The sequence below is a fragment of the Rhyacophila brunnea genome, unplaced genomic scaffold, assembly GCF_057557595.1.
Source record: "Rhyacophila brunnea isolate RB1 unplaced genomic scaffold, BYU_Rbru_1.0 scaffold_7, whole genome shotgun sequence".
NCBI lineage: Eukaryota > Metazoa > Arthropoda > Insecta > Trichoptera > Rhyacophilidae > Rhyacophila > Rhyacophila brunnea.
In genome coordinates, this window is record NW_028233339.1 from 37438019 (window position 1) to 37465013 (window position 26995).

General features: G+C 35.0%; 1 protein-coding gene across 1 annotated transcript; it reads left to right on the forward strand.

The window, feature by feature from the left end:
- The first annotated feature begins 296 nt into the window (after positions 1 to 296).
- On the forward strand, positions 297 to 26743 carry LOC147064814 (superoxide dismutase [Cu-Zn]-like). Its single transcript, XM_085958104.1, has 3 exons — positions 297 to 557; positions 19771 to 19992; positions 26341 to 26743. The coding sequence occupies exons 1-3, from the start codon at positions 381 to 383 to the stop codon at positions 26596 to 26598; spliced, it is 657 nt and encodes a 218-aa protein (XP_085814230.1). The 5' UTR covers positions 297 to 380; the 3' UTR covers positions 26599 to 26743.
- Positions 26744 to 26995: the final 252 nt, after the last annotated feature.

Genomic DNA, 26995 nt, shown 5'->3' on the forward strand with positions numbered 1-26995 from the left:
GATTTTATGATTTAATCGTTTTATTTATTCATTAAACAATATTATGATGTTGTGAAAATGTTCACTTATTACAGAATCAACGACATTAGAGTAGTCATAATGAGTAACCGACTATATTGAAAAACAAAAGCTAGTAACTCTAATATAAATGATAGTAATTAATTACTGTCTAACCAAGGAGGCTGTTAAACAAGTGCGTCAAGGTCGCAGAACATTTCAGCCGTTCAGCTTATTTCAGCGATAACGCTGGAAAACAATCAGTCGGGTAGCGAAGTCTCATCGGGTAACACGTCTTATAATATAAGTGCTGCCATAACAAATCAAACACCCCTACATAAGATTAAGTGTGCAATACTTATTAATAATTAATTTTTGTTAAGATGGCAAGGAAAACATTGTCGTGTTTCGTATTGGCGGCTACGTTGATATGTGCAACGAATGCGAGGAATATACAAGGGATTCCCGGTTTCGGTAAAAATTTGATCATCAGGTCTTTGGCTCCCGTGCCCGATCTCCAGAGCAGTCTGTTCGAAGTTTATATGGAGCCGTATTTTTATGTGAGTTTTTTTTTTTGTATAAGTAGGTATTATTTTTTTAATAATTGTCAAATAATATGAACGATTGAAACTGAAAATTTTTAATCTCTTGTCAACTATAATATGATCGATTTCTGAGCCTTAATAAACTGATTGCCTATATAAGAGTCATGCATGAGTAATTAAATTTTATATTATATCTATGTACCTACTACCGATCTTAAATTTTATAAAAATTGTGTAGAAGTCATTATATGACCTTTTGCATAATGTGCTGTTTTAAAAAACGGCTTTTAATTTAGTTATTTCTTCCGGAAAATGTAGGGGAAAATAATTATTTAAATTTGTTATAGTATTAGGTACCTATAGTATGCAAATGTAACATAGTGACTATTGCAGAATTCTATGAAATTAAAGATAGGTAGTATGATATTATATACTTACCTACAATTAATTTTAAATGAATCTGCATTACATTACAAGTTTGTTCAGCCATAAGACCGTTAGCGGCATTTTGGCGAAAATTAGTTATTTAGTTATTTATGAGGTTAAATTGTTTAGAATATTATCTTTACCGTCGCAAAAGCGTCTCAGCAAGCATTATTCCGTGACAAAGTTACAACCACTTTTTTGTAGGGTGGTTCGTGAAAAATATATGATGAAACCAAATTTAGCGTGAAAGTTCTTGGTATATTTTATTGAAACTAGCTAATAGTTCCCTCCAAATCAAATCGCTCGCACCACACTCGGTCTTAATTGAGCATATTATCACGAGGCCCTACGTTTGGATGTGAAGCATCACCAGTTGTTTACACGTGGGAATGTCTTATAAGCAGATGCCCAAGACTGAGGCGAAACTACGAGTGTTAAACGTGACTTATTTTAATCCTTTTGGGGTAGTTTTATAGAGAAATAAAACATATTTAATATCGTAACGTAAATTGTAGTAATTTTAGATAATGGTTAATTTATTGAAGATGTATTGATAATTTTATTGAATGGGAAAGTTGACTCATGAGTCATGATCAAATAAATGTCTAGTTATCAATTATTACTGTTGGTGTAAGGAAGGCTTCTTAAATAATAATTTTGACTATTTTTATACCCAGTTATTTTTGCTTCTCACAAGATTCGAATCCGCATCCACTGGCGCTCTATCAACCATGCAACTGTAGATTAGATGTCTAACAATCATTTCTCATATTATGCTATGAATGACAACGTCTGACGGGATTCATTTATTAAAATTTTGCCCAATATTTATAGTGTTATTGAATTGGTAGCCATATACAAAATAATATTCAATACCTTCGCAGTACATATTTAAACATGTCGGCACAAACAATATGGCGGCTTGTTTTAACGTTTTATACAATGTACGAATTATATCGGTTATTTATGGATGTTTATTTAAATATTAAAACAATATTAGGTATCGCCTATTAAAAATACTCTTTTTTTCTCTTGGGTTTTTATATCTTAGTATAGTCTTAGAAATGATTATAGTCTTTGGTAATTAGTAATCTTATTTTCAGCATCACTCTCATATTATATTTAATGTCCGTTACTAGAAAATGGTTCATTGAAACCTCAGAACAGATTAATAAGATAGAAATGTGAAAGCCAAGCACAATGGGCAGCCAGATTCGGATTGTTACTTTATGACGGTCAGGAAAATAAAACGCAAGAGTGTCCTCAAATATTATCACCAATTTTTAATGCGCGTTTCGTTTACGTGACAAGCTATTAGGAACAAATTAGGTACATACGTAACTATTGAAAATAAAATAACACGTGTTTAAGTCTATCCCATATGTCTCCACACTCGATAATTATATATTAATATGTGTTCCCTGTTTTTGTAACTGATATTTTTATAACTTATTTTTTTTTACCTGTAAACTAATATGAGTTGCCTTTCCATTGATTCACTCGACGTGTTACTATTATTAGTCTGACCGGGTTACTATATTTTGCAAACTTCACAATGATTTATGTGCTACAAATAAAATGAATACTACCATCCCAATCATAAATAAAAAGTAAGTCTTAGTATTATTATGACGAACTCATAAATCGTGGGCAGAAGAGAATCAATTTTGAGAAATCAATTATAAAAGTCTAAACGATCCATTGTTCAAAAATTTTGCCCATTAGTTTTTTTTTGATCTCCATTAAATTTTGGGATCAGATGATATTCTGCCGAGGCGTACTTTTTGTGATGTCTAATTACTTAGCAGTCTTGAATCTTGATTATATAAAAAAAATCTATGTAATGCATACATTTGCATAATCGTTAATAATTAATATTATATATTATGATGTAATTGTTTTAGTCTTTAGAATAACATACATCTAATAATCGCTATAACAATACTAATATTTATACAACACACAAATATACAAACACTTAATTTAACGTTAGATTGAAATATAATTCAAGCATACATTGCAGTAGCAAAGAGTGGAGGTAGGCTGTTAAGATCCGCCATAAATAGTGCATATTAAACATTGTTAGTCATACGTGTTTGTTTTTATTGAACTAAGACTACAATTTAACAATCAACCCCTGCCTAAACCAAACCATAATAGTTTTGGTATGTTATGGGCGATAACACAAAATTGTGCCCACTTTTTAATTCATACTTTTTGTTTTCGTTGGTTTAATAAGAAGAACACATATTTTTGGTTCATTTTTTTTAAATTCATTAAACCCTGTCTAAGCCAAACTATAATATAAGTATACAAATATTATTCTATCTATATAATATACAAATTTTTGTATGATTTAATTACATAATTTTAGATATTTTGTAGATAGACGAGTATTTTTTGACTATTATCAAATATGACCTGGTTTTCGCAGGGCTTATAGGCCATCCATGGACTGAAACCGTATGCGGTTTAGAACCGTGTGCCATACTAAGCTTATCTTTTCTGTTTATGGAAATATATTTTCACAAACTATATTATAAGCATCTGATCGTATTCGTACACTTACACTTACAAATTTAGTGAAAATATAATTGAATACGTGTATTAAATAAGGCTCTAAGTACCAAAAAGTAGTATTGCCTGTAGTTACAAAATACCGAGTCATTGCAGTAAAATTTCATGAAGCAGACCCTTTGAAAAATGAAGTTTTACAGTGTGAAGCAATCACGGCAGCTTCTATAATTTTAGGTATTAAGAACTCGCAAGTGTCAATACACCATCGTCAGCTATTTTATATTGAATGCCGTTGACCACTGCAGTGCTACTTACACCATTATAAATAAAACACGCCAACGGACTTACAACGTCGACAGGTTTAATTATTTTGCTGTATTTTTTTGACTTGCTTGAGGCACTTAGACTATAGTTGAAGTTATTGGCATTGGTATGTAGAACATTTTTCTATAAAAATGTCAGTTTTTATTTTTTTGGTACTTAGCGCCTTAATTAATACACGTATTCATATTTTCATGAACAAAAATCATAAGTTTAGTATGGCACACGGATCTAAACCGCATACGGTATCAGTCCATGGATGACCTCTTCATTGAATTTTAAAAACTAACCAATACCGTCTGCAAATTGTATTTTTTTTTCAATGAAAACAAATATATATGACTGACAAAGTTTTTTTTCAAGATACAAATGTTACCGTTCTTTTGTTCAAACTATTTAATCTAAAACATTTAGGTTGTAAAAAAAATACCATATAAGAACTATATTTATTTACGTGTAATGTGTAATCACTATTTTCACTCCACGAAGTAGATGCTACCAGAGTTATCTCAACCGCTATCAGGATAAAATTTCTCCTGGACAAAAACCTCCCTTATAAAAATAAAGTACTTATTTGAAAATAAAAAAATTCCTTGACATAGCGAACAATGGATACAATAATATTTAACACAATAAAATATGGATACAAATTAAAAACTAAATGCACATTTTAGTGCTAGAGAGAGGGAGCAAAATTAATTACTTATTATTGTTATAAATAAATGAATGTACGGGAGGTTTTTTTTTCACCGGATGTTATTGTCCGTGAGAGGTAAAAGAGGTAAACGTTTGCGGGGGTTTTGTCCACTGGGTAATTGTCTTAGAACCATCTTAACAGTCTTTGAAATAGAGGGTTGTTAACCCAATTGAATTATTCGCCAAAAGAACACAATTATTATTCAAACTCTGAAGCAGGATTTATATATGGTGCTTAAAAAATATATATTTAACAATATACGAGGAGCTTCTACTGCCATTTATTTAGAATAATTTAGATCAATATACCTATACCTAAGTCCAGATGAATAGAAGTAGGTATATAAGACGTATACACATTATTATATAATATAGTATGTAAATATTTGCCGGTATACAACATTAATGCACATACACAATAATACATTTGGAACTGAACGCAAATCCACACCTTCAAACATTACTAAGTGTTGTTTGGACAGTCCACATCGTAGAAATTTGCACGCTATAATCAATATTCAATAGTATACAAAACTACGCATTGCTACTTCCGACGAAATAGTAAAACTGTACCAAATATGGCAACACTTGTTTGTACACTTGTACGTAATGTATTTCATCCACGGCAGAATGAAAAAAACATAGTAGTCATTTGTATAAAGATATTTCATATGAATTGTAAACATGTTTTATACAATGTTTATTTGTTTATGGACCAATGTATATTCGTCTTGACTAGGCATTTATTAGACAAATTTGTACTCTATAATCGTATGTCCAATACTCCAACCACAGAACAGTTACTTCAAAATACTCTATTGAAAGATTGTTTTAAATTTATGAGTAAAAAACAATGCATGCATAATATATGTACCTACATGGTATAACACTATAACACAACACATAAAGTTATTTTTTGTGTATTTAACTCGACATGAATATTGACAGGTTAACTTTGTGAATGTTACTAATTTTTCATGTACACAACATTCAATATTAAAATACCGTTTTAAATAAATACTGTGTCAATAGCTAACTAAAAGTATGCAATAAGTACCAACATAACAATATTAATGTTATTAGGATGACACAGGGTCAAATAAAAAAAAATGATCCCGCCTTTATTTATTTTTTGCAATGAATTTTTGAAATATGTAAGACTAATATTATAAAATATAACTGCATCGTGAACATAATAATATTGTTGTCGATTATAACCGGTACTTCTTAAACTTTTTAACGTACAGCACACATTATTTGGGGTCATATAAGTAAAACATTATCTCATTTTATAGTAAAATACATAATACATAAAACACTTGCTCTGCACAAATATTTATATTCAGTATAACCCCGATTTAACGTTTTTGAAAGGACTGACAAAAATGTAAATAGAGGGGAAATGTAAATTATTCTTGAAAAAGTTAAATATTTTTACAAACAAATTAGTTTGATGCATAGTTTCAGCTTGTTTATATAAAACTATTTCAATATTATAAGTTGATTTGAAGGTTTTGTCTTGTGCGTTATAGATAGTAAATAGCTTTGCTCTTATCTCATTGAAGTTGGAATTGGTTTTGAGTTTATCTCTTTTTCGCCGGAGAGTTCGTCTTCGGACAAGTATTCTTGGATATGATTGTTTACTATGTCATGAAGTTCGGCAATGCCCACTTCTAATTGACTAAAATACAAGATCGTCAATCAATCACGCTGTAGAACCTCGGCCTTGAACACTGCAGACGTGTCTATAAATAGAAATGTGTCTACATTAATAATATTGTCAATAGTTGCCATGACGTGTTAATATAAATATATTTTAAATTTTAATTGCATTTTGAATATTTCATACGAAAATTTTTGGGAAATATAAACACAAAATGGGATATTAAAGGTATCATAACGGTAAAACGTAAATTCCGGGCACGTAAAATCGGGTTCAAAAACAATGATTAAAAAAAATTATACTATAGATAATAATTGAGCAGGTACGTCATAACAACGTAAGCATATTTTAAAATTATTAGTATATTAGGTATATTAAACAAAATTGCGCCGCATGCGATGGTTTTTACAGTGCATTGATCAATTTTGACAGAAAGGTATAGAAAAGATTAGATTTTTATATAATTTATTAAAAATAATATTGACACGTAGGTAGGTACCTACCCGTAACTTAGGTTACTCTTTTACATTTTTAATTTTTATACTACACAAAAATGAAGAAAGAGTATGTTGTTATTTGAAATGTACAGCTATAAACTTGGTTAGCAAGAATCATAATATGTTATTGAATTGTGCGATTTTTAAAAATACTGAAATATTTCACGGATCCCTGGAAAGAGCTCTACCCCCCCCCCATTTGAGAAGCTTTGAAATAAACAACTTTAAAAAATAATATTATGTAGGTACTCGTACCAAGGATTTTTTTGGGAAGGTGGGTATAATTTTGTATAGGTACATACTCATAACATAATTAATATTTTATTACGAAGAGATACACTCTGGTATAACGCGAATTTGGCTGTCAATTAAAAAATACCAAAGAACATGAAAATTTAGGTCGTTGGTTAACGTTAAAATACATTTTTGACTCTATGGAATTTTTGGACTAACTTTCATAATGATTGTGTCAAAGTATGTTTTCAAGTAGGTATTGTTAAAAAATAGCTGAATTAACTTCTCAATGAATGCCGCTCAATCAAAATGACTAACGTCTATCAATAATGTCAATTTTTAAAGAAAATTTAACCTACTTATATTGGCACAACAGCAGTTTTCTACCTACCTAATGAAAAAAAAACAATATTATAATAGTGCTAAAAGATTATTATTGTGACGACTGACGACTCTCTTGACGATTGTATTCTCGTTTTTGCTGATTCGTCTCCAACCACTGAAGGTTTGAAGTATTTTTTTTTCTTCTTACGGTCCATAGTCATTCACAATCTACACCCAAATTCTTTCTCAGAATTTACTGTGGTATATGATACTTTTCATGGCACAAGAAATAAATACATTGAAATTATTAGATACTTACACTCAATAGCGGCCTTAAGCCTGGCAACGGGGTAGGTCAATTTGAATATATTATTTTAATTTGCCTTTTCGTTGTATACTTAAAAGACGTATTGCAAATTAGCTTTTTATACATTATAGAAGAAGTACTATAAATTTTTATATGTAGGTTACTTACCCTTAAAAAAATTCCATTTTTCACGTTGTCAACTCATCGTTAACCGAAATTGCACCCAACACGTTATAATTTTTTGTAAATTAGGTCAAAAAATAAACTTTGTGTGTCTATTTATACACCTAATAACTGTTGTACTTAATACTATTTAAGAACATAAGATTAAAACAATCAAACACATTTAATAAAAACTCCGTTATAATATCTAGTGTTATGGAATGGCGGGATCATTTATATATAAACACTTTTTATATTTCCACTGATCTCATAAGAAGGTAACTTTATGATTAATATAGCAGATTACATTTTAATCGGTAACTTGTACACAATGGTTTAATACAGAAAATGCAGTCGATGGGTTTTACTCAAAGGTTGGATTTAAACTGAACTACAAATTAATAACATAATAATATGAAACTTTCAGAGAACAATGGTCAGTTTGAAATAATAAGCGACAACAAATAAGAATAAAAAGGTTTGCCGCACAAATGAGACCTTGAAACCACAGAACAAAACTCTTGAAACATTTAAGGAAAAATTTATATCATTCTGTTTCATTTTACATATTGAAAATAGTATAGCTGTCTCGTTTTCGGCAATGACCAAAATTTAGTGTATGCAAGCGATAAAACAATATGAAAAAAAGGCGTGTTTTGTGCTTTCTTTCCGTCTCACATATGGGAAATGAGAGAGAAAGAAATATTATTAAGAAATATGAATCTTGGCGTTCATGAAATTGACCGAGAAACGCTTGTGAGAGTTGAGATACGTATGTGTGTATGGTGGTTAGATACACGTACATACAAATTAGCGTGCGTCACGTTACAATCGCTCGCCAAAACGGAAAAAGGCGTAGGATAATAATATATAGGAGATAATTGACATTGTATAATGTATATAGATTATAAGATATTTATTTTTGGGAGGTCATTGACTATTTGACCCTAGGAGCCAGCCGCCCATGCTTACACTGTTTTCTCTAATTATAAACCAGTTTGATTCTAATTTATTCTATCTATCAAATTTATTTACTTTATTTTACAAACACCTCAGAAACACCGTTATTATTTGGTATTATTCGCAAGACAAACACTTGTTTCGATATATTAATTGGCCAAGAGCACTCGCCCTGCAAAGGTCGGTTATGACCCTAATAATGTATAATAATAAAACATATATAACAATATAATAATAAAACCCTAATATGCCGGTTTAAATTCCACTTTCTTGATTTTATATATATTTTTTTAAATTCTGTGTTTTCCTGAAAACTATATATTTGAAGCTAAACTATTTGTTTTAACAATTCGGTTGTACATATCGCGAAGTCTGTCGGTTGAAAAATAATGGGTACAAGTTAACTGGAAACCAGGCGGGAAAAGAGGCAATTTTCATAGCCCATTTCGGTAAAATTCATGAATTATTCAAGAATGATAACCTAACCTAACCTAACATCGGGTATTTTCACAATTTGTTTGCCGCTGCCTTCCACTAAATAGACAAGAACCATAATGCAGTAGACCATAGACACCGAAATAGATATTCTCACCTGCTTTTTTATGTAAATATCATTAATCAATAAATTTAATATAGTTATGTACCCACTATTTATAATTAAGTATTAATTAATATGCATTAGCTAAAAATGAAACGTAGTAGGTATCTAACGATTGTATGACTCTGCTGACAGCGTATTAAAAAAAACACGCAAATAACATTTTTGCTAGTTATCTATATTTTTTTTGTTTTTGCCAAGACGCTATTTAGATTTTTAATTTTATTGTTCCAACCACGCGCACTCGGTAGGGTACCATTCCTGCAAAAAATACACATACTGATTATATTATATTTTTTTACAAATTAATAATAACAATGCGTCTCATACGTGTCCAGTCCCCGCTCTTCCGCGTGGAGAAAAAGGTTACATATTATTACAAAAATAATATCGGTGAAAAAAATAAACACACAATAATCATCGGGGTCGAGGTTAATCCACGAAAACTGACCCTCTTGTATGATACATAAAATTAGGATGATTACAAAAATGACGTAAACGAATTTTGAAAATCACGACATAAGTAAAATAACTACCAACTCTACTGTGTCTGTTAAAAGTGAAGATGTATGAAAATCTTACAATGGCGTACCGACTCAAATTATATTATTATTATAACATTAATTATTTTGTAGGACGTGGGATTGAGTCCTGAAGCGAAAAATAGTAAACCATTATGAAAAAAGGGTTAATTGGTTTTATTGAAATTAACACTATTTCGCACATATTCTTCACAGACACAGCAAATACTCAGTAACTAGGGTACTTATACGTTTTCTAACATTGCACTTTGTTGCACTTTTTGCTACATCGATACTCCTCTTTGCCTGATTACCTCGCATAAAATTAGATCAAATGATATTCACTTGTATTAATATATGTAGTAATAAAATATAAACAAATAGATAATATACGAAAAAAAACATTTTTCGAACATATTACACCATTTTCATCCTAGAACCGGAGTGCAAAGCTATGAAGCATATTATACTCTACAGATGTATGAATATTTTTTTCTGTATAAAAATCACTTGTGTACCTACCTATGTGGGAATTGATTTTTGTTACGAAATTGAGAAGTAATTTACTTACTAGAATTCCATTTTTACTAGATATCGTGTAATATTAATAGTATTAAATTCATAACTTTGAAATACCTCAGATAATATACATATTACGAAAAAAAAGATTGACCAAGTGTGATTCGTACTTTAGATCTTTTCACTGTCTTAGTTATTTCTAGGTTTTTTTGTAGTTTTTAAAAATTAAATACATTTTTTCAATAAGAAGAATTTAACTTTCTTAAATTTTATGTACCTACTTATATTCGGTATTAAAGATTTTTTAAACTGTTTTAGTAGATAATATAGCTATTTTGGTTATAATACTACCATAAAGAATAGTTTTGATAATGGTGTTACAACCGAAATAGCCACCAACTAAATTAATGGAATTTTATAAATTTTTGCTAGATTTGATATTCTTCATACTCATACTATTGTGATTTTGAAAATAAACAAATCTGCTGACAGGTAATAATATATTGTATTTTTTGTTGTTTGTTAATGTGTTTTAGTATTAGGTACAGTGTTTTTGTGTATGTAAGTTTCTACACGCAATAATAGAATTAAAACTCAAGGAGGTTAGAACACAATAGAATAAATCTATTAATATTGTCGATCTAACTGCAACAAGATAAATGCATTAAAAATAGTAAAAAAGTGTGTGATTATCCGAAGAAGCATCTAGCTCAATGTTTAAATGCCTTAATAGCCATTGTTCTCTCAATCAATAATATTTATTATTCCATACAACAACTGCCACACATTCGAAAGTATTAGTAGATATTAATAGAAAGCGTAGAATTCATTGCCCACGGTTTTCTGGTATTATAGGCAATTAAAAATATACAATATAATAAATGCTATTTTTTACCTGATTTAAAATAAAACAATGCATATTTTTGAGTCATCACTGAAAACGTTCCACGCCACTGAAATATTTTCTAAAAAATACCCATCATCAACAAATTGTTTGACTGTCTGTCACAGGGTTGATGGCCGATGAGTTAACCCCTTACACATCCTGAACACTGATTCAGTTGACTGATGACTCAGTTTTTCCATGAGCTCTCAATATAATAAATTTAATAAAGTATCTATGTAGTTTACAAAGAACATACAAACATACTGTTGATTTGCACCGTATAAATACTGCTATTGTAACTTTTATAAACGACGAGTGATTTCTAAAAGCAAATTAATAATATAATACTTAAATCATTTTTTTTTCTTTAAAACTAAAAGTATAACGAAATATATATCGAAGAATTTGGAGAAAGATAGAGAAAGTTTTCTTCAACGGATTTAGTCTAGATGCAAAATAAAAAAATATAGAAGAGCATAAAATTGTTTTCGTTTCTCAATCTTTTATTTCAAATACTTCTCGTTATATCAAATCTTTCAATCAAACTGAGTGTAATAATTTGTGAAATTATTAAACCTAGGTATCTGCTAGTTTGTAGCTATCAAAAGACAATATACGTTTATAAGATTTTGAAGTAGATATCTATAAATATTATGGAATATATTATTAACTAATGTCATATTCAACTATGCATATATCGTGGGGGTAGGTGATAAATAAAAAAAATGCTACCCTAACACATCATTTTAAAATAGGTTTCGTTTTCGCCAGTGGATATAAGATTTTTATTGAACGTATTCTTTTAAACGCATTTAAGTATTGCATTGACATAAAAATAACATAACTTGCGGAATTTATATCTTATATATATATCATTGGCTTATAGGTACTCATTTTAAATAATAAAGCAATGTTTGCTGATGGTGCGTGTACCTACGTATTATAATTATATTATCGACATTTTTATAGGGCCACCGTAAATTTTAAATGACTAATAATCTGACCTGTCAGCCTTCGGTTTAATACCACTGGCGATAGGTCATCATAATTTTAATTTATAATAATAATATTAATTTGACTTGTTAACACCTTTGAACCTGAAAAACACGCGTGAATCAGGGTTACGCGAAGCACGTTGTTATTACCTATTACAGCATCAATAATAATTATATTTGCATATTATCAATATTACAAAAAAACAGTAAACTACATCGGTGATGTACGGATATTATAATTGAATGTAATATCAATATTAAATTGATAACAGAGGCGGATTCAAAATTGTTAATTTGTTGCGATTAAAATTACAATTTCATAATAAATTCTTCGATTTGCACGTCTATCACTCTTGACTCTTGAGGATCATGACTTATTTCAAATGTTTCAGTCATAACTATCCAATGATCCCCGCATTCTACTAAACGCAAAGTTTTATGTATTGAGATACCCATTCCATTGTTCACTTGGTTAGGCCATCATATAGAGGTGACCTTTCTCTTCCTCGTCTTGCCGACGGTCTTCTCAAAGTATTGTTTTCATTTTCACAACATTTTCGTTGCAGCTTATGATATCAATGTCGTCTATCAATTAGATACTCTTACTAGATAGGTACTGCCCTTTAGCTAAAATAAATCTAGTTAATCTTACAAGCTTTGAAGGGAATCTAAACTCTTCCATTACAGTCCACAGTGCTCATCTATGTTCGATATCATATTACGCTGTCTAAATATCTATGAATAGGTGGTGGATACCAATGTCAAATGCATGTATTACTCTAGGATCTGTCGTATGTGACATAATTATTATATAGATATTCTCTTATAAGCAGATACCCATTGATGTTTGTATATTATTCTCAGAATTATCGAATACTATTTTGGTATGCTATGTTTGGCTGCGTGAATTGAATTCTTTATACCAGGAGTGGCTAAACTGACGACCTATTCCTAGTCGTCCGCCTGTCTGATATCTACACATCTCTGATGGCCATCCCACACAGCGTGCGAGACAACGCGCTTACAATCTGGTAGTTAGCGGATTATCGACGACAGTCTCTCTCTAAAACCCGACGGGTAAAACAAGAGTTGACTTGTAGGTAACTCACATGGCGACCGTAGCGCATTAAGGCTATACCTCAGTTGAGGCATAGTCTAAAAAGATCGTGGCTAGGCGATGCGCGGATTGCGGGTCGCGGGTGCAAATGACGCATGCCGAACTAAATATAATTTGTCATATAAATCCAACATGCGTCCATTTAATGTTCTGTTTATTGTTCTATTAGTAACAATAATAATATATTCATTGACATGTTTTCTTTTTCAAGTAAATGGGTGATGTTTTTAGTCATCTATACACGATTTAAGAATTAATACCCCCGTCGCCATCACGAAACAAATTGATGTCTTCCCAGCTCGACGTTCTCTCTCGAATGCCAGCGAGTCCAAAATTTCGTCGCGCCTATAGTTGAAAATTATTTGCCGTTTCACTGATGTATCGTCTTAACACAATCACTGCGTACCATTTAAATAATTTTTAATTACCACATTTAAATAACATGCTAATTGCATCTAATGGTCGTTTAACGGGGACACGGCAGCCGTGTCGTCCGCGTCGAACGAGCTTTGCTATATTTTGGCTTTAAATTACTACTTAACATGTTAGTAGACATCAGCCAAAAATTTCAAAACCAGGTCGCCCGTACTAGTGAAAAGTTTGGTCACCCTGCTTTATAGTATGATTTTAAAATCTATTTACCAATTTAACGACCGATAAACTGCCTGGTAGCATGCATATTCTTGAATGCAATGGTCGTTTTGCGATTGGCTAGACTGTGCAGTTTGATTGGCCCCAAGTGGACACATTGACGCCAGTAGATGTGTTCATAGCAAAAGTTGGGAAATGCCAAACTGCCAGCAAGTCCCATCTGCTGGCCTCCCCGTGGCGACCTCCGGGCAATGCAGCGTATGCTGTAGCTAACAGCAGGGGGCGAAGGGCGAGTGACCGGCGCCATAAAACTGGCCTTCTGGCTAAGGGAAGGAAATCCCCGACAGAAAAACCTGGTCGAGCCGACCTTCAGGGCCCTCGTGGCTCAGGCCTCGGGAGCGCTGGGCTAATCACCTTGCCTCCTTAAACGAAACAGATTAACATAACACCTACACAGCAGCCTCGGACGACAACCGGCTCTGTAAAACGACGACCTTGCATGGAAATGGACAATGAAACAGGTAGAGTAATCCTCTCTAACAACTCGAGTATGCGCATTGGGACATATAATGTTCGCACCCTGCGTACCCCCGGAAAGGACCTGCACGCCACACGCATCATGCACACCTATGGTGTGGACATCCTAGGGCTGAGCGAAGTGCGCTGGAAAGGAGCCGGGAGAAAGTTGATTGAGGGTTACTCTATTGTCTACTCAGGTCAGGAGCAATACCATCGCCAGGGAGTGGCAGTGTTGATGTCAAAGAGAGCGGCCCGTTGCCTCGTGAAATGGGAACCAATCTCGGAGAGACTGATACGTGCCTCCTTCAAGACGCCTGGTAGCTCCTTGACCGTCTTTCAGTGCTACGCCCCCACTGAGGATGCCGACGCGCAGACAAAGGATGCTTTTTACGATTCTCTCCACGCGGCAGTCTCCGCCATCCCCCGAAGAGACCGCGTGATTGTAATGGGGGATTATAATGCGAGAGTAGGAGCAGACCCGGTGCTTGGCCCCACGGTGATGGGACGACACGGCCTCGGTGACCCCAACGATAATGGTGAGCGGGTCGTAGAATTCGCCACTCTGAACGAGCTTGCAATCGGAGGCACTGTTTTTCCCCACAAAGACATTCACAAATATACGTGGACGTCTCCTGATGGACGCACGAGGACGCAGATTGACCACTTCTTATACAGCTTGAAGCACCGAAAGGAACTTCTCGACGTGCGTACTTACAGAGGCGCCGATATCCATAGCGATCATGAGTTACTTATTGGAAACATCCGAGTAAAACTCAGTCGCCAGGCGAGGCCTCCAAAGTGCGAACGAATTGACGTTGAGAAGCTCCGACGCCGAAGAATTCGGACCGACTTCGAAACTGCTGTACGAGATAGTGTAGATCGTATCTACGAGCGGCACAAATCTGAATCCGACCTCATTGAGGCGGACTGGAGCCTCATAAAGAGTGCGATTGTGTCGTCGGCTCGTACCGTCCTTGGTACCAGAAGGAGTGAGCAGCCAAAGTGGATGTCTGACGAAACGTGGGTTGAAATTGGTGAACGAGCCAGGCTGAAAGCCCTGAGAGACGAGGAGAGAGACCCCGACCGAACCGAGGACCGCCGGACTGACTACCAGACCCAAGACAGGGTAGTCAAACGATCCGTGCGGTTGGACAAGCGCAATTTTATGAACCGGCAAATTGAAGCGGCAGAGGAGGCAGCAAGCAGAAATGACACCAGGAAACTCTTCCGAATCACCCGTGAAGTCTGCGGCAGGCGACCACCGACTCCCGGAGCCATTCGTGGTCCCAGTGGAGCAATAGAGTCTGACGCAGAATGCGTCAAGAAGATTTGGAAGAATCATTTCTGCGGAGTGCTGAACCGCCCACCCCCCTTGGATCCCTTTGACATATCTGCGGAAGCTTTACTTTTGGACATACCCCGAGCGACCGACATTTCCGATTGCCCGCCCACGCACACCGAGATAAAATCGGCTGTGAAAAGGCTCAAGAACGGAAAGGCACCGGGGGGAGACGGGATTCATCCTGAATTCCTCAAGTACAGCTTGAGCGCAATCCTGCACCCTATGTTTCATCTGATGACAAAGGTGTGGGAAGAAGAGCGCTGCCCAAGGGACTGGGTGAACGGTGAAATCATCACACTTCTTAAAAAAGGTGACCCTCTAAGCTGCGACAATTACCGAGGCATTACGCTACTCAGTGTTCCGGGAAAGATTTTGGCAAACATCATTTTGATGAGAATAAGGGACCCAATAATGCACGTCCTCAGGAAAAACCAAGCCGGGTTTCTACCTGGTCGAGCGTGTGCAGACCAAATCCACAACCTTCGATGTCTTCTCCAGCAGAGCCATGAGTTGAACAGTCCGATGGCCTGCTGTTTTGTGGATTATGAGAAGGCTTTCGACAGTCCGCACCGCCCCTCCCTCTGGATGATACTGGGAGCATACGGGATCCCTCCCAAGATCATTGCCATAATCAAAAGCCTGCACGAGAATAGCGAATGCTGTGTCAGAATTGGAGACACTGTCACGGAATGGTTCGGGGTCACGACCGGAGTCAGACAGGGTTGTGTCCTTGCACCGTTTCTCTTTATCATTCTCTTTGACTTCATACTACGGAAGTCAATACCACCCGACCGAGGCATACCTGTTACCCCCACGGTGAAGCTATGCGACCTGGAATACGCCGATGATGCTGTCCTATTCGACAACTCAATCGAGGGCATTCAAGAGACAATCGACAGGTTGCATAACAACTCCTCTCGCGTTGGTTTGAAAATCAACGCGAAGAAAACCAACGTCTTGTGCAATAGCACCTGTCCTGATCCAGATTTCCCTCTGATTAGCGATGGACAGAGCATCGAGAGCGTCGACAGCTTCAAGTACCTGGGGGTACACATCACGGGAGATGGCATTTTGCAGAAAGAGCTCGCTATCCGAATGGGAATGGCTGGAGCAACATTCAACTCGATGCGAAATGTCTGGGACTCACGATTGTACTCGGTCAAAACCAAATGCCGCCTATTCGACGCTTGCATTCTGACGGTGCTGCTTTACGGTAGCGAATCATGGCACCTTACGAAGGCTCAGAGCAACCGTATACTGAGCTTCGAAAATAGATGTTTGCGACGAATACTGGGTGTGCGGTGGTATGACTTTAGGAGCAACGAGGAGATAAGAGAACGTACCAAGCAGCCTCTCATCACGCTGAAAGTGAAGAGGCGACGTTGGACCTGGCTCGGCCACGTGCTGCAGATGCCAGAAGAGAACTTTAACCTGGCTTGCCTGTTCTTCAAGCCGACCGGATTCCGGCGTCCTGGAAGGCCGCTAAATACAATCTACAGAGTGTATACGGCGGAGCTACGGGATGCTGGTTTGACCTGGAACGAAGCAAGAAGACTGGCGAGCGACAGGGATTCTTGGAGGCGCCGCGTGGTGTCCATATGCTCCAGTTAAGGGGCGGATATGGGCAAAGAAGAAGAAGATCACGATGGCAGAATAAAAATCTTGAAAACTCGAGATATTTCATCAAGCTCAAGTCGAAGAGGATAAGAAAGAGCCATATGCACAGGTCAAATGAAATTGCCACGCGGGTTGTCCTGAGGGGTAGTCTGCTGCCCAACGGCCAAATAATCCTCAGTCATGCTCAGTCATGAGATCTTGACAGAAAAGAAAAATACTGATGTTATCGAACAATAATTAGTACCTATTTAACACATAACAGAAGTCAACGTACGTACCTATATCAAATAGTAATTGTACGAGAGCGAATGTGCGCATACTGTACCCTTCAAATACCACGTAAGAAGGGCGAGGAGTGGAAACCAAAACCACTTCCGAGGTTGGCACCATGACTTGTCGTGTGTATTATCGCTTCAGGTAGACGGATCACAAAAGAAACTGCGTCCCTCATATGATGTACACCCAAGTCTTCTCTCCACCTGGAAAAGTACAATTTTAGTCAATTATTACTTGCTAATTAAAATGTCGTAATTATATCCAAATCCGATCCTGCAATAAATACCTACCTCTCGAAGTCGTGAAAGATAATTATTACCAATGACTCACATAACCCAATAAACTGACTGAAAAGGAAATAATAATTTATCCTAGTATCGTTGATGTCATTAATAAGAAAATCTGAGATAATCATAATAAAAACATTACCAGTATTAGGCTTGGCATAGAAAATCGAAAGATATACAATTTCCTGCAGTAAGCATTGCTACTTAACGATCAATAAAATTAGATTATTGCAAATATATTATGTCAATGTTGCAATTATAATGTAGACTACTTTAATAGTTACAATATGTAGACTAGCAATAATAAATTATTAAAGGTAGATTAAATGAACTTTTAACTGGCACATCCTGTGCGGATAGGCAGGTTATGCACTTATTAGGGCGGCATACTGAACACTCTTAAGAGGCGGAAAATTAAGGAATATATATATAAATATAACCTAGGAAGTTTGAGAGAAAGCTCTAATCACAAATCATAATATATAAGAGAATCAATGGATTAGCCGGCTTGTTAGTCGTTAGCAGTGTTCGAAATGGATAATTTTACGAACCGGAACGTTCGATAATATTGCTTAAATATTATATTGTGTATATTATTCAAAAATAAATTAATAGTACTCGTATATAAAAGTCAGTGAATTTATTTGCTTTATAATAGCTTCCGAACCGGAACGCGATATTTAATTTTCCACTAGACGGAGCGATAGTCGCGAGGAATTCGGACCCTGCCAATAAGTAATGGCAGTTTTAGGTACGTGGTGGTATTGGCAACCCCCCTGCGAAATGATACCAGAAATGGTGATATTTTTCACTCAGATTCTGAAAAAATATGCATATTGACGAAGTTTTCATAGTCATCCCTAGAGTTGGGTTTCGGGAATTTCCCGACGGGAATTCTCGAGAAATTCTCGAGATTTTCCATCCCGAATCTCGAGAATTGAAATTTTTAACATTTCGGGAAATCCCAGATCTTGAGAATCTTTTCTTCAGGATTCAGGATTCGGGATTTCTTTATTATCAAATATTAACTGAAAAAACGATTTTCTATAATATGAAAAAAGTGGACAGAAAATACAAAACGTTCAAAGACTGATCGGGGCATTTAACACAATTAAGTCAACGTCCACTCAAAATGAGCGCAATTTTTGCAAACGCAGCGATTGACAGTCTGTGTTTTTTGAAATCCCATTTTAATAGGTAATGTATTTAATTATTTTTGTTTTCCTACTTCTATTTTGTTTGTCTTCTTACATAAATAAAAAATAATATCATATTTTTTTGGAATTTGTCTGTTTTTACACTGATTATAGGATTTTACAGTTTTTTTTTTAAATTTCCCGATATCTCCAGAATTCCCGAAAATTCTTTTCTGGAAATCCCGAATCTCGACAACTCAAAATTTCATCTTTTCGGGAAATCGAGATAGAATCTTGAGATTGAGATTTTCTCGGGAAATACCCAACTCTAGTCAACCCTGTTTCAAAAGCAGTGAATATTATCGCAGGAACATTTTCCATATACACGTTAGCTAATATTGGTGGGGTCACTGATTGGGCTACCGCTTTATCGACCTTATAGACTTCAAGACAAGAAAAACTGCCACTGTCAACCAAAAATAATAAACTGCAGTGTGTAGAGAATTTACGTAATATTTGATACTATAAATTATAGGGGACTGTATTTTATGTCTGTTAATTCCATAGAAACGTCACGGATGCTGGACTTTTTAAGTAGTTAAGAATAACTATTGTCAATTAACTTATGTTTAAATAAGTATATTATACACAATATCTAAAAGTACTCCTACAACATTATATTACGCGAATAACATAAATATATATTACTACTTTCAGGACCATGTACGACCTCCACTCCAAGCCCTCGTAATGCTGTCAGGAGACAACGAAGGCGTAGGCGGAGACCTGATCCTCAGTCAGTGGTCTCCAGGTGGACCAGTCATGCTGCAAGGCAACATCACTGGACTGTCTCCCGGTCTTCATGGACTTCACGTCACCCAGCGTGGTGATCTTCGTCAGGGGTGCACATCTACTGGAAGACATTTCAATCCGTATCTGGTAATAGCAATTAATATATACGAATTAGAAAATATTCATCGATACTGAAATGTCAGCTGAAATAATAATACATTGTTCAAAAAGTTCAGTATTCAATTAGCATCCATTCAGTTTCTACTTATTATTTTTTTTATGATGGTAGTACCTACATATAAAATGTCTATTTAATAATAAATAATTTATGAATTTCTTAGTTAAAAAGTTTTGACGAATATAGTAAATACCTAATAAATCTATTTAACCATGTGTGTTTTATAATATAAGTAGAGCTTGTGATTTTTCAACTTTTTCATTTCTCTGGAATTTGTTTTTTTTTTTGATTTCTTGGAATTCAAAAACATCTGTTCACAATAGTTAAAGCCGAAACATTTTTTTTAGATCATTCGGCCATTATTTTAACCCAGGAATGGAAAAAAATTCTGTTCAGATTCCAAGTGTTTTTTCTCTAGTGACAGGGTGGAAAATTACTTTTTCGAGATTTGAGACTTGTCGATCACAACCCCTACTTATAGTAATTCAAGAACATTTCGTCAGCTGAATGCAGAACTAACTATTCTAACTCACATTTGAAATATTTTGCAGAAGAGTTTTTTGAAACAGCCTATTTCAGTTATTTATTACTTATATGGACAAGTATATGCACCATTTTTTTCATCAATAATCCTACTAAAATAAGATGCATCCATTTATCCATAAAGATAATAAATAATTTCAGTAAGTTGTTTCAAAAAACTCTCTCCTCAAAAATTTCAAATGTAAGTTAGAATAGTTCTGCATTCAGCTGACGATTTTAGAAATAATGTAGAATTAGTAACTATTGATTAGTGATGTAATCTAAACGGAGCTACCCGAGTACTTATCCTGTCAGTTATCGTTATTTTTATTTACTATATTACCCACAATAGTATTGAATCACGTGAATACAAAAAATATGTATACCTTACGCTATTTTGAACATGGAAAACAAATTGAGAAAGGACTTAAAATAGAATTAAGTATTCAAATTTCTCATTCAGTGATTCGGGCGTCAAAATGCGAATAGTCAGACAAATTCCGAATTGATAATAAATAGTAACAGATTGATTTTTGTCAGCTGATAATCGTTGTTATTTTAGCACTAAAGATCTACTATCGTAAGTTGGCAGCCGGTCGAATTTGAAACTAAAATTGTCTATCGAGGATAAATTTGTTACAAATGCCATTTAATTTTACAACATGTTTCTCGAATTATGGAATGCATAATATTTGTACAGAAATCTACTACCAATAAAAAATTATAAATTACCATTTTTTTGTTAGTTATGGTAATATTCTCAATGTCATACTAGCGCCCTCGCTGAAATGCCAATTTATGATGGTAGATCTATAGGAGTAAATGTTTTTTTGTGTCGTCAGCCCCTACATTATTTGTAAATAAAATGCAAACGACAACCTGCTCTTGATGGTCATGCATTGTTTACTTGCATCAGTAGGTACCTACGATTAAAGTCGAAATAATTATGGTTAATTGTATTTAAAAAAAATTATATGCGTGTCACACTAATGCCAGGCGTTTATATCTTAGTGCAACCTTGATAAATAAATCTCAGAGCAGAAATGTAAAATTTGCTATGAATTAATCTCCAATGCAGGTAACTCAATCATCAACCTTAGTAACCTAAATATCGGTTATATTTTCACAATAAAGGTTCTATGACGTCTATCCTACATATGAAAATGGTTATTTACTTTAGTGTACTATCTCAATATAAGAAAGATTTTCCTATATCATTATTTTTAGCATTGGTGTCGAAGTTTATACATGTAATATTTATCATATATCAAGAATGTATGTTTTTCTTTTTAAAACGCACGGTATAATGAACAACCTTCCTTTTAAGCACATGTGCGTGTGCACACTTATAAAAAGTTTTCCGCACAAATGTTTCTAACCTCTACATACTGATAACGGTATATGATTGGCTATTGTTTCTTTCGCGGCATAATAATTTGACGGGTTCTTTTATCTACGCAAAAAATGTTGAATATTTGCGTAAGTACATAATATTATGTTTGCACAACAGATACGTTCAGTAGAGTTTATGATCCGCAAAACTAAATGAAACGCAATTTCATTATCTGCTCTAAGCATGATTTGAGTTATCCCATCTCCACCCGTCACGTATAGGCAGCCGTGATTTGTGCACATCCGCCTTCCATGATGCTATAATCGTGTCAGAATGAAAATATTTTAGTGCCATACGTCCTTGCCCCGAAACGAAGTTGCACAGGACTGATGTAGCAACCATGCACCTCGGGGCTTAAAGACAGAGTTTAGAAAATAAAACGAGAATCTTGACTTGCTTTGCCGACGTTTTTCTCTTTAGTGTCCCTCTGTATTTTGTGTTCTGAAACTCTACCGAAACAGAGGAGTCAGGACTCAGGAGTTGAATGTAATGAATCCAACGAAAGATCGGAATTATTCCGTCTTCCATATGACGCAGCAAACTTTTCAAATGCCTCAAAGTAGGCTTTGGTTGATATCAAGACGGCGTCGCCAATAATTGGGCCCATTTGTGGACGGACCCTGGCAAACAGCTCCTCTCGGTCGGATCCCATCAGCGGGCAGTCCCAGAGGACGACGTGTTCAGAGTCTTGATGGTCGTGCTCGCATGTGTATTAACTATAAACAGGCAAAAGATTTATACGTATTGAAAGTAAACTCCGGCTTTGATATACCAATCACTTTAGTTTGAAGTGAGTTTTTATAGAACATAAGTCATAGTTAAAGCAGCGCCGAGCGAAAGAAAGCAATGCAATAAGCTTGATGTAAACATATTCATAAAATTCGCTTTGTAATTCGCGCGCACTAGGAAAAAAATCATCTGCGCATGTTGGAGGTTAAGTTATTCTACTATAAATTCAAATAAAATTTTAGTGTCAAGTACGATTAATATGTGCGTAAAATCAATAACAAAGGTATTGATGAAATCACTTATATTTTACGAAGCTCGTGCTTCATGCTTTAAGGAAGTTTAAAATTTTGAATAAACAAAGTAGCTTTTAGAATAATTCGATCACGAATAATGCGTACATATGTTTTTATAATTATGCTAATTCCGTGTCAGAAAATTATTCAAGTCAATAATTATTAAGTATTTTGAATGTAGCCATCACAAATCGTCGCAAAAACATAACTCAGTCACGATGCCATACATTAAATTCGATAACTACACGAATATAATATTATTACAAAATAGTAAACATTGGTATTGTAATTAATTACTAAATACATCACGATAAATTGCTCTTGTCGCGAAATTGGCAAAAACTGCGATTTACTAGGGGCGGCAGGATATATGAAAGTATGGTGAAGCAGGCTGGTATGGTGAAAAAGTATGGTGAGGCGGGCTGGTAATCAAGTTGCGGCAAAATTTCCACGTTAACATTATATTATATGCAGCGCTCGAAATGAAAATTTTTACGAACCGGAGCGCTCAATAATTTATCGAAAATATTGACGTAGTTATCTAAGTTTATGTCTACATATTTTATAAAAATAAATGCGTTAGATTTCTTGTTATATGGCTCAGATATCTAGCTATCTAGCTCAGATGGTCAAATTGATTTTTCCACGAAACGTAGCGATAATTTTGGGGATTTCGTGAACCGGAACGGCGCTCCGGTGCGCTCCAGTCCATTTCGAGCCCTGATTATACGGGTACGTTATAATGACCAAAGTAAATCCTCCGTGATGCCCTCATTTTTTTTTTATCAAGTCGCTATTTATCGTAAGTTGTCGGCTATTGTTGGCCTGCTTCATTCAGTTGTATGAGAAAGCTGATTCCTTGCCCCTCTTTTTATTTAATAACTCTATGGCGATTTACTATTAGTTCCACCCCCGCTCGCCTATCGACCATTACGCCGTAAGAAATGTAGAAACAAGTCGGTGCGGTATGCCTTCGTGGGGCGTATGGGGTATCATCATTCATGGCATTACAGCCGTTGGCGGGTATTGACCTCTTTCAAAAACTTCCTCAATCCTGGACGATCTACTGCCGACACTCTTCAGTTGCTTTTACAGATTACTCTTACATCTCCTCTGGCACAGTCCAGTCATATCAATATCGGTCGTCCAGATCTTCTCTTGCTCTTGGGGGTTGCGTACATAGCCCGTTTTGCTGGAATATCCTCCAGCATTCTATGCACGCGGCTGATCCTCTCTTTTGTCACGTGATCTTTACGCTCCTATAAAGTGTGTACAGCTCCTCATTATACCTTGACCTCCAAATGCGACTTTCATGAACATCCCCAAAGATTTTTCTCAAAACTCTCCTCTCAAAGACATATTTCTCTCATACTGTTTGCTGAGTGTCCAGCATTCTGATCGATACGTTAATACTGGGCGCAGGAGAGTTTTATATACACTGAACTCCCTTTTACACGGTTTTTTACACGATTTCGAAATAACACGGTGCAAGGCCATCAACTCTTAATGCATGTTGGAGACCAATTTGGCCAGAATGTGTTAAAACATAGTGAATAATTTTTGTTACCTTTGATTTTGTAAAGTATTTTAGTGTATACTTTTTTACACGTTTTTTTAACACGGTATCGCGTGGAACGTATCTATCGTGTAAATGAGGAGTTCAGTGTAATGTTGTTTTGGTTTTCCTTGAGAGTGCTTTGTTATTTATTTTATATTATGGGTTATACATACATAAAAACTCAACAACGAGGTGGCGTTATTGGACGCTGAAGCTTACTTAGAATCACGTCTATATTTTATTTATTTTAAACAGTGATTTTTGGCGGGAATCGGATATAATTATACATGATATCATAGAGGTTTAAGAAAAATTTCTTATATATTGATGGAGCCTAAACGAACGATACAAATTCTGAATAGAGATGAAGAAACTCATTGTTTTTTACATATAAAAAACAAACTGTAACTTGATTCGGCGATTTTCGTTGGGAAACTACAGAACGGTATATTTACATGCTATTTAAAATTCATTCAGCTAGCAAGTACCTGCTGAGAGCTGCTAACAATAATTAACCATCTCCTGCCGATTGACATACCACGCCACGTTCTTTCCGCAGCAGGGCCCCACATCCATTCCTCGAATCTAAACATTTCTTACACTGAACACCTACCTGCGACCTGTCGTGTGCGCCTAGTTGTGTTTGTTGTTTTTTTCTCAATTGCAACATTGAAAGTAATAATTTTTAAATTATTGTATAGCGAATTTATTTTAATCACATAAAAAATTATTACTGTTAACAGTAGGTGCAGAGTTCGTATTTGCTTCAATTAATAATATTATCAGTAGTTACACTATACATAAATTGCAGATTATTATATCTATGAATTAAACAGGTTTGAAATTAAATGATAACCATCCAACGTGACTTTGTAGTACATATATATTAATATGAAAGGAAATAACTCGTCACGAATGACTAACTTCTCGAAGAGTATGCAATTAATTTATAGATTTGTATAATAAACTATGATTTTCTCACGATTATTGCACGCGAAGTGTCATTTTATTAATTGTATTGTGGTACAAACAGTAAAGGAGTTACAACACATTGAATGGTTAATAATATTATTTAAGGTTACTAAATGAATAAAATAATAATTAATAGTATAATGCACTGATTAACAAAAGAATAACCGTTACAATTAAATGCAAAGGTAAATATTAATTTTCTAACCGATCATATAAATTAACAGTGACACCTGTGAATTAAAACTATAACTATTTTGTCGGCACAATTAGTTCACTGCAGAGAACTGTATGTTTGAAAATAAAATGTCATTTACACAAAAAAAAATGAAAAGCAACATCATGAAATTAAGAGTTTAAAAGGTAATATAACCACAGACATCTGGATATACCTGGAGTGTGGGAGGAAAATCATTTTGTATTGCAGATTTGAATAACGGGAAATATCCTATATTATTTTTGTCGTACAATCTCCTATCGGAGGTCGGTCACCATTGGGACGAATTTTGATCTATCGTCTGAAAACGGGTCAGGTGAACTGCAGTCCTACCAACCACGGAGGTTGTCTTTCTCTTCAAAATTTTTAGTGCTTAGATTTCTTGAGAATCCTGTACTGTAGGTACATTTGTCATCACATAATGTGGCCGAGGTTGAAATAGTTTTCGGGTTTCGATACTATGCAGAATTTTTCAGTCCTTTCCCATTTATTTGTGAACGTCGTGATTGGTTACCCTGTCAGTCTGAATTTTGAGACTAGGGCTATAAAACCACATTTAGAGAGCCTCAACCCTCCGTAAAATCTCCTGACATCAATAACCCATAATTAAATTAAACATATGGTTTATTTTTTCAGCACCGTCACGGCGGACCAAGAGATGCGCTCCGCCATCTCGGAGACTTGGGTAACGTGAAAGCAGGAGAGGATGGCGTCGCGCAGATAAAAGTTGTGGACCACCTCGTGTCGCTTCTAGGCCCCAGAAGTGTCGTCGGAAGATCGTTAGTCATTACGTCGTCTGAGGATGACTTAGGGCGTGCGGGAACCGAAGACAGTGCCTTGAACGGAAGCTCCGGTGAACCGGTGGCATGTGGAATTATTGCATTCTTATCATAGAAATAGAATAAAATTTTGCCATATGCAAAAAAAAACTGTCATTAAATTTATTGCTTATATTAAATTTAGTTGTCAATATGTTGGAGTGAATTGAATGCATGTCTAATTTCCAAACACGTTTTCCTTATTTTAGCCAATAAGTATTCAAATGATTCACTAAACTCTACTACACACTAGGGACTGTAATTCCGGGATTTATAGTAGTTATAGTTAAATCCATGGCCCCCACATCCTGAAGCGGCCCCTGTTCTACAGTAGTGTAAATTCATTTAAATTATTGAATTATCAGCACTAAGCATCATTTATATTATGTAGCATTGATAGCGACAATTTTGTGGTGACCACATGTGACCCTTCGCCATATTGGATAAATAGCCACTTTTATTAGACAGGAAAC

Excerpts from the sequence above, each read along its gene's own strand:
- LOC147064814 (XM_085958104.1), top strand. The coding sequence starts at position 381 with ATGGCAAGGAAAACATTGTCGTGTTTCGTATTGGCGGCTACGTTGATA. Across the intron at positions 558-19,770 it reads ATATGGAGCCGTATTTTTAT|GACCATGTACGACCTCCACT; the intron begins GTGAGTTTTTTT and ends TACTACTTTCAG. Across the intron at positions 19,993-26,340 it reads GACATTTCAATCCGTATCTG|CACCGTCACGGCGGACCAAG; the intron begins GTAATAGCAATT and ends TTATTTTTTCAG.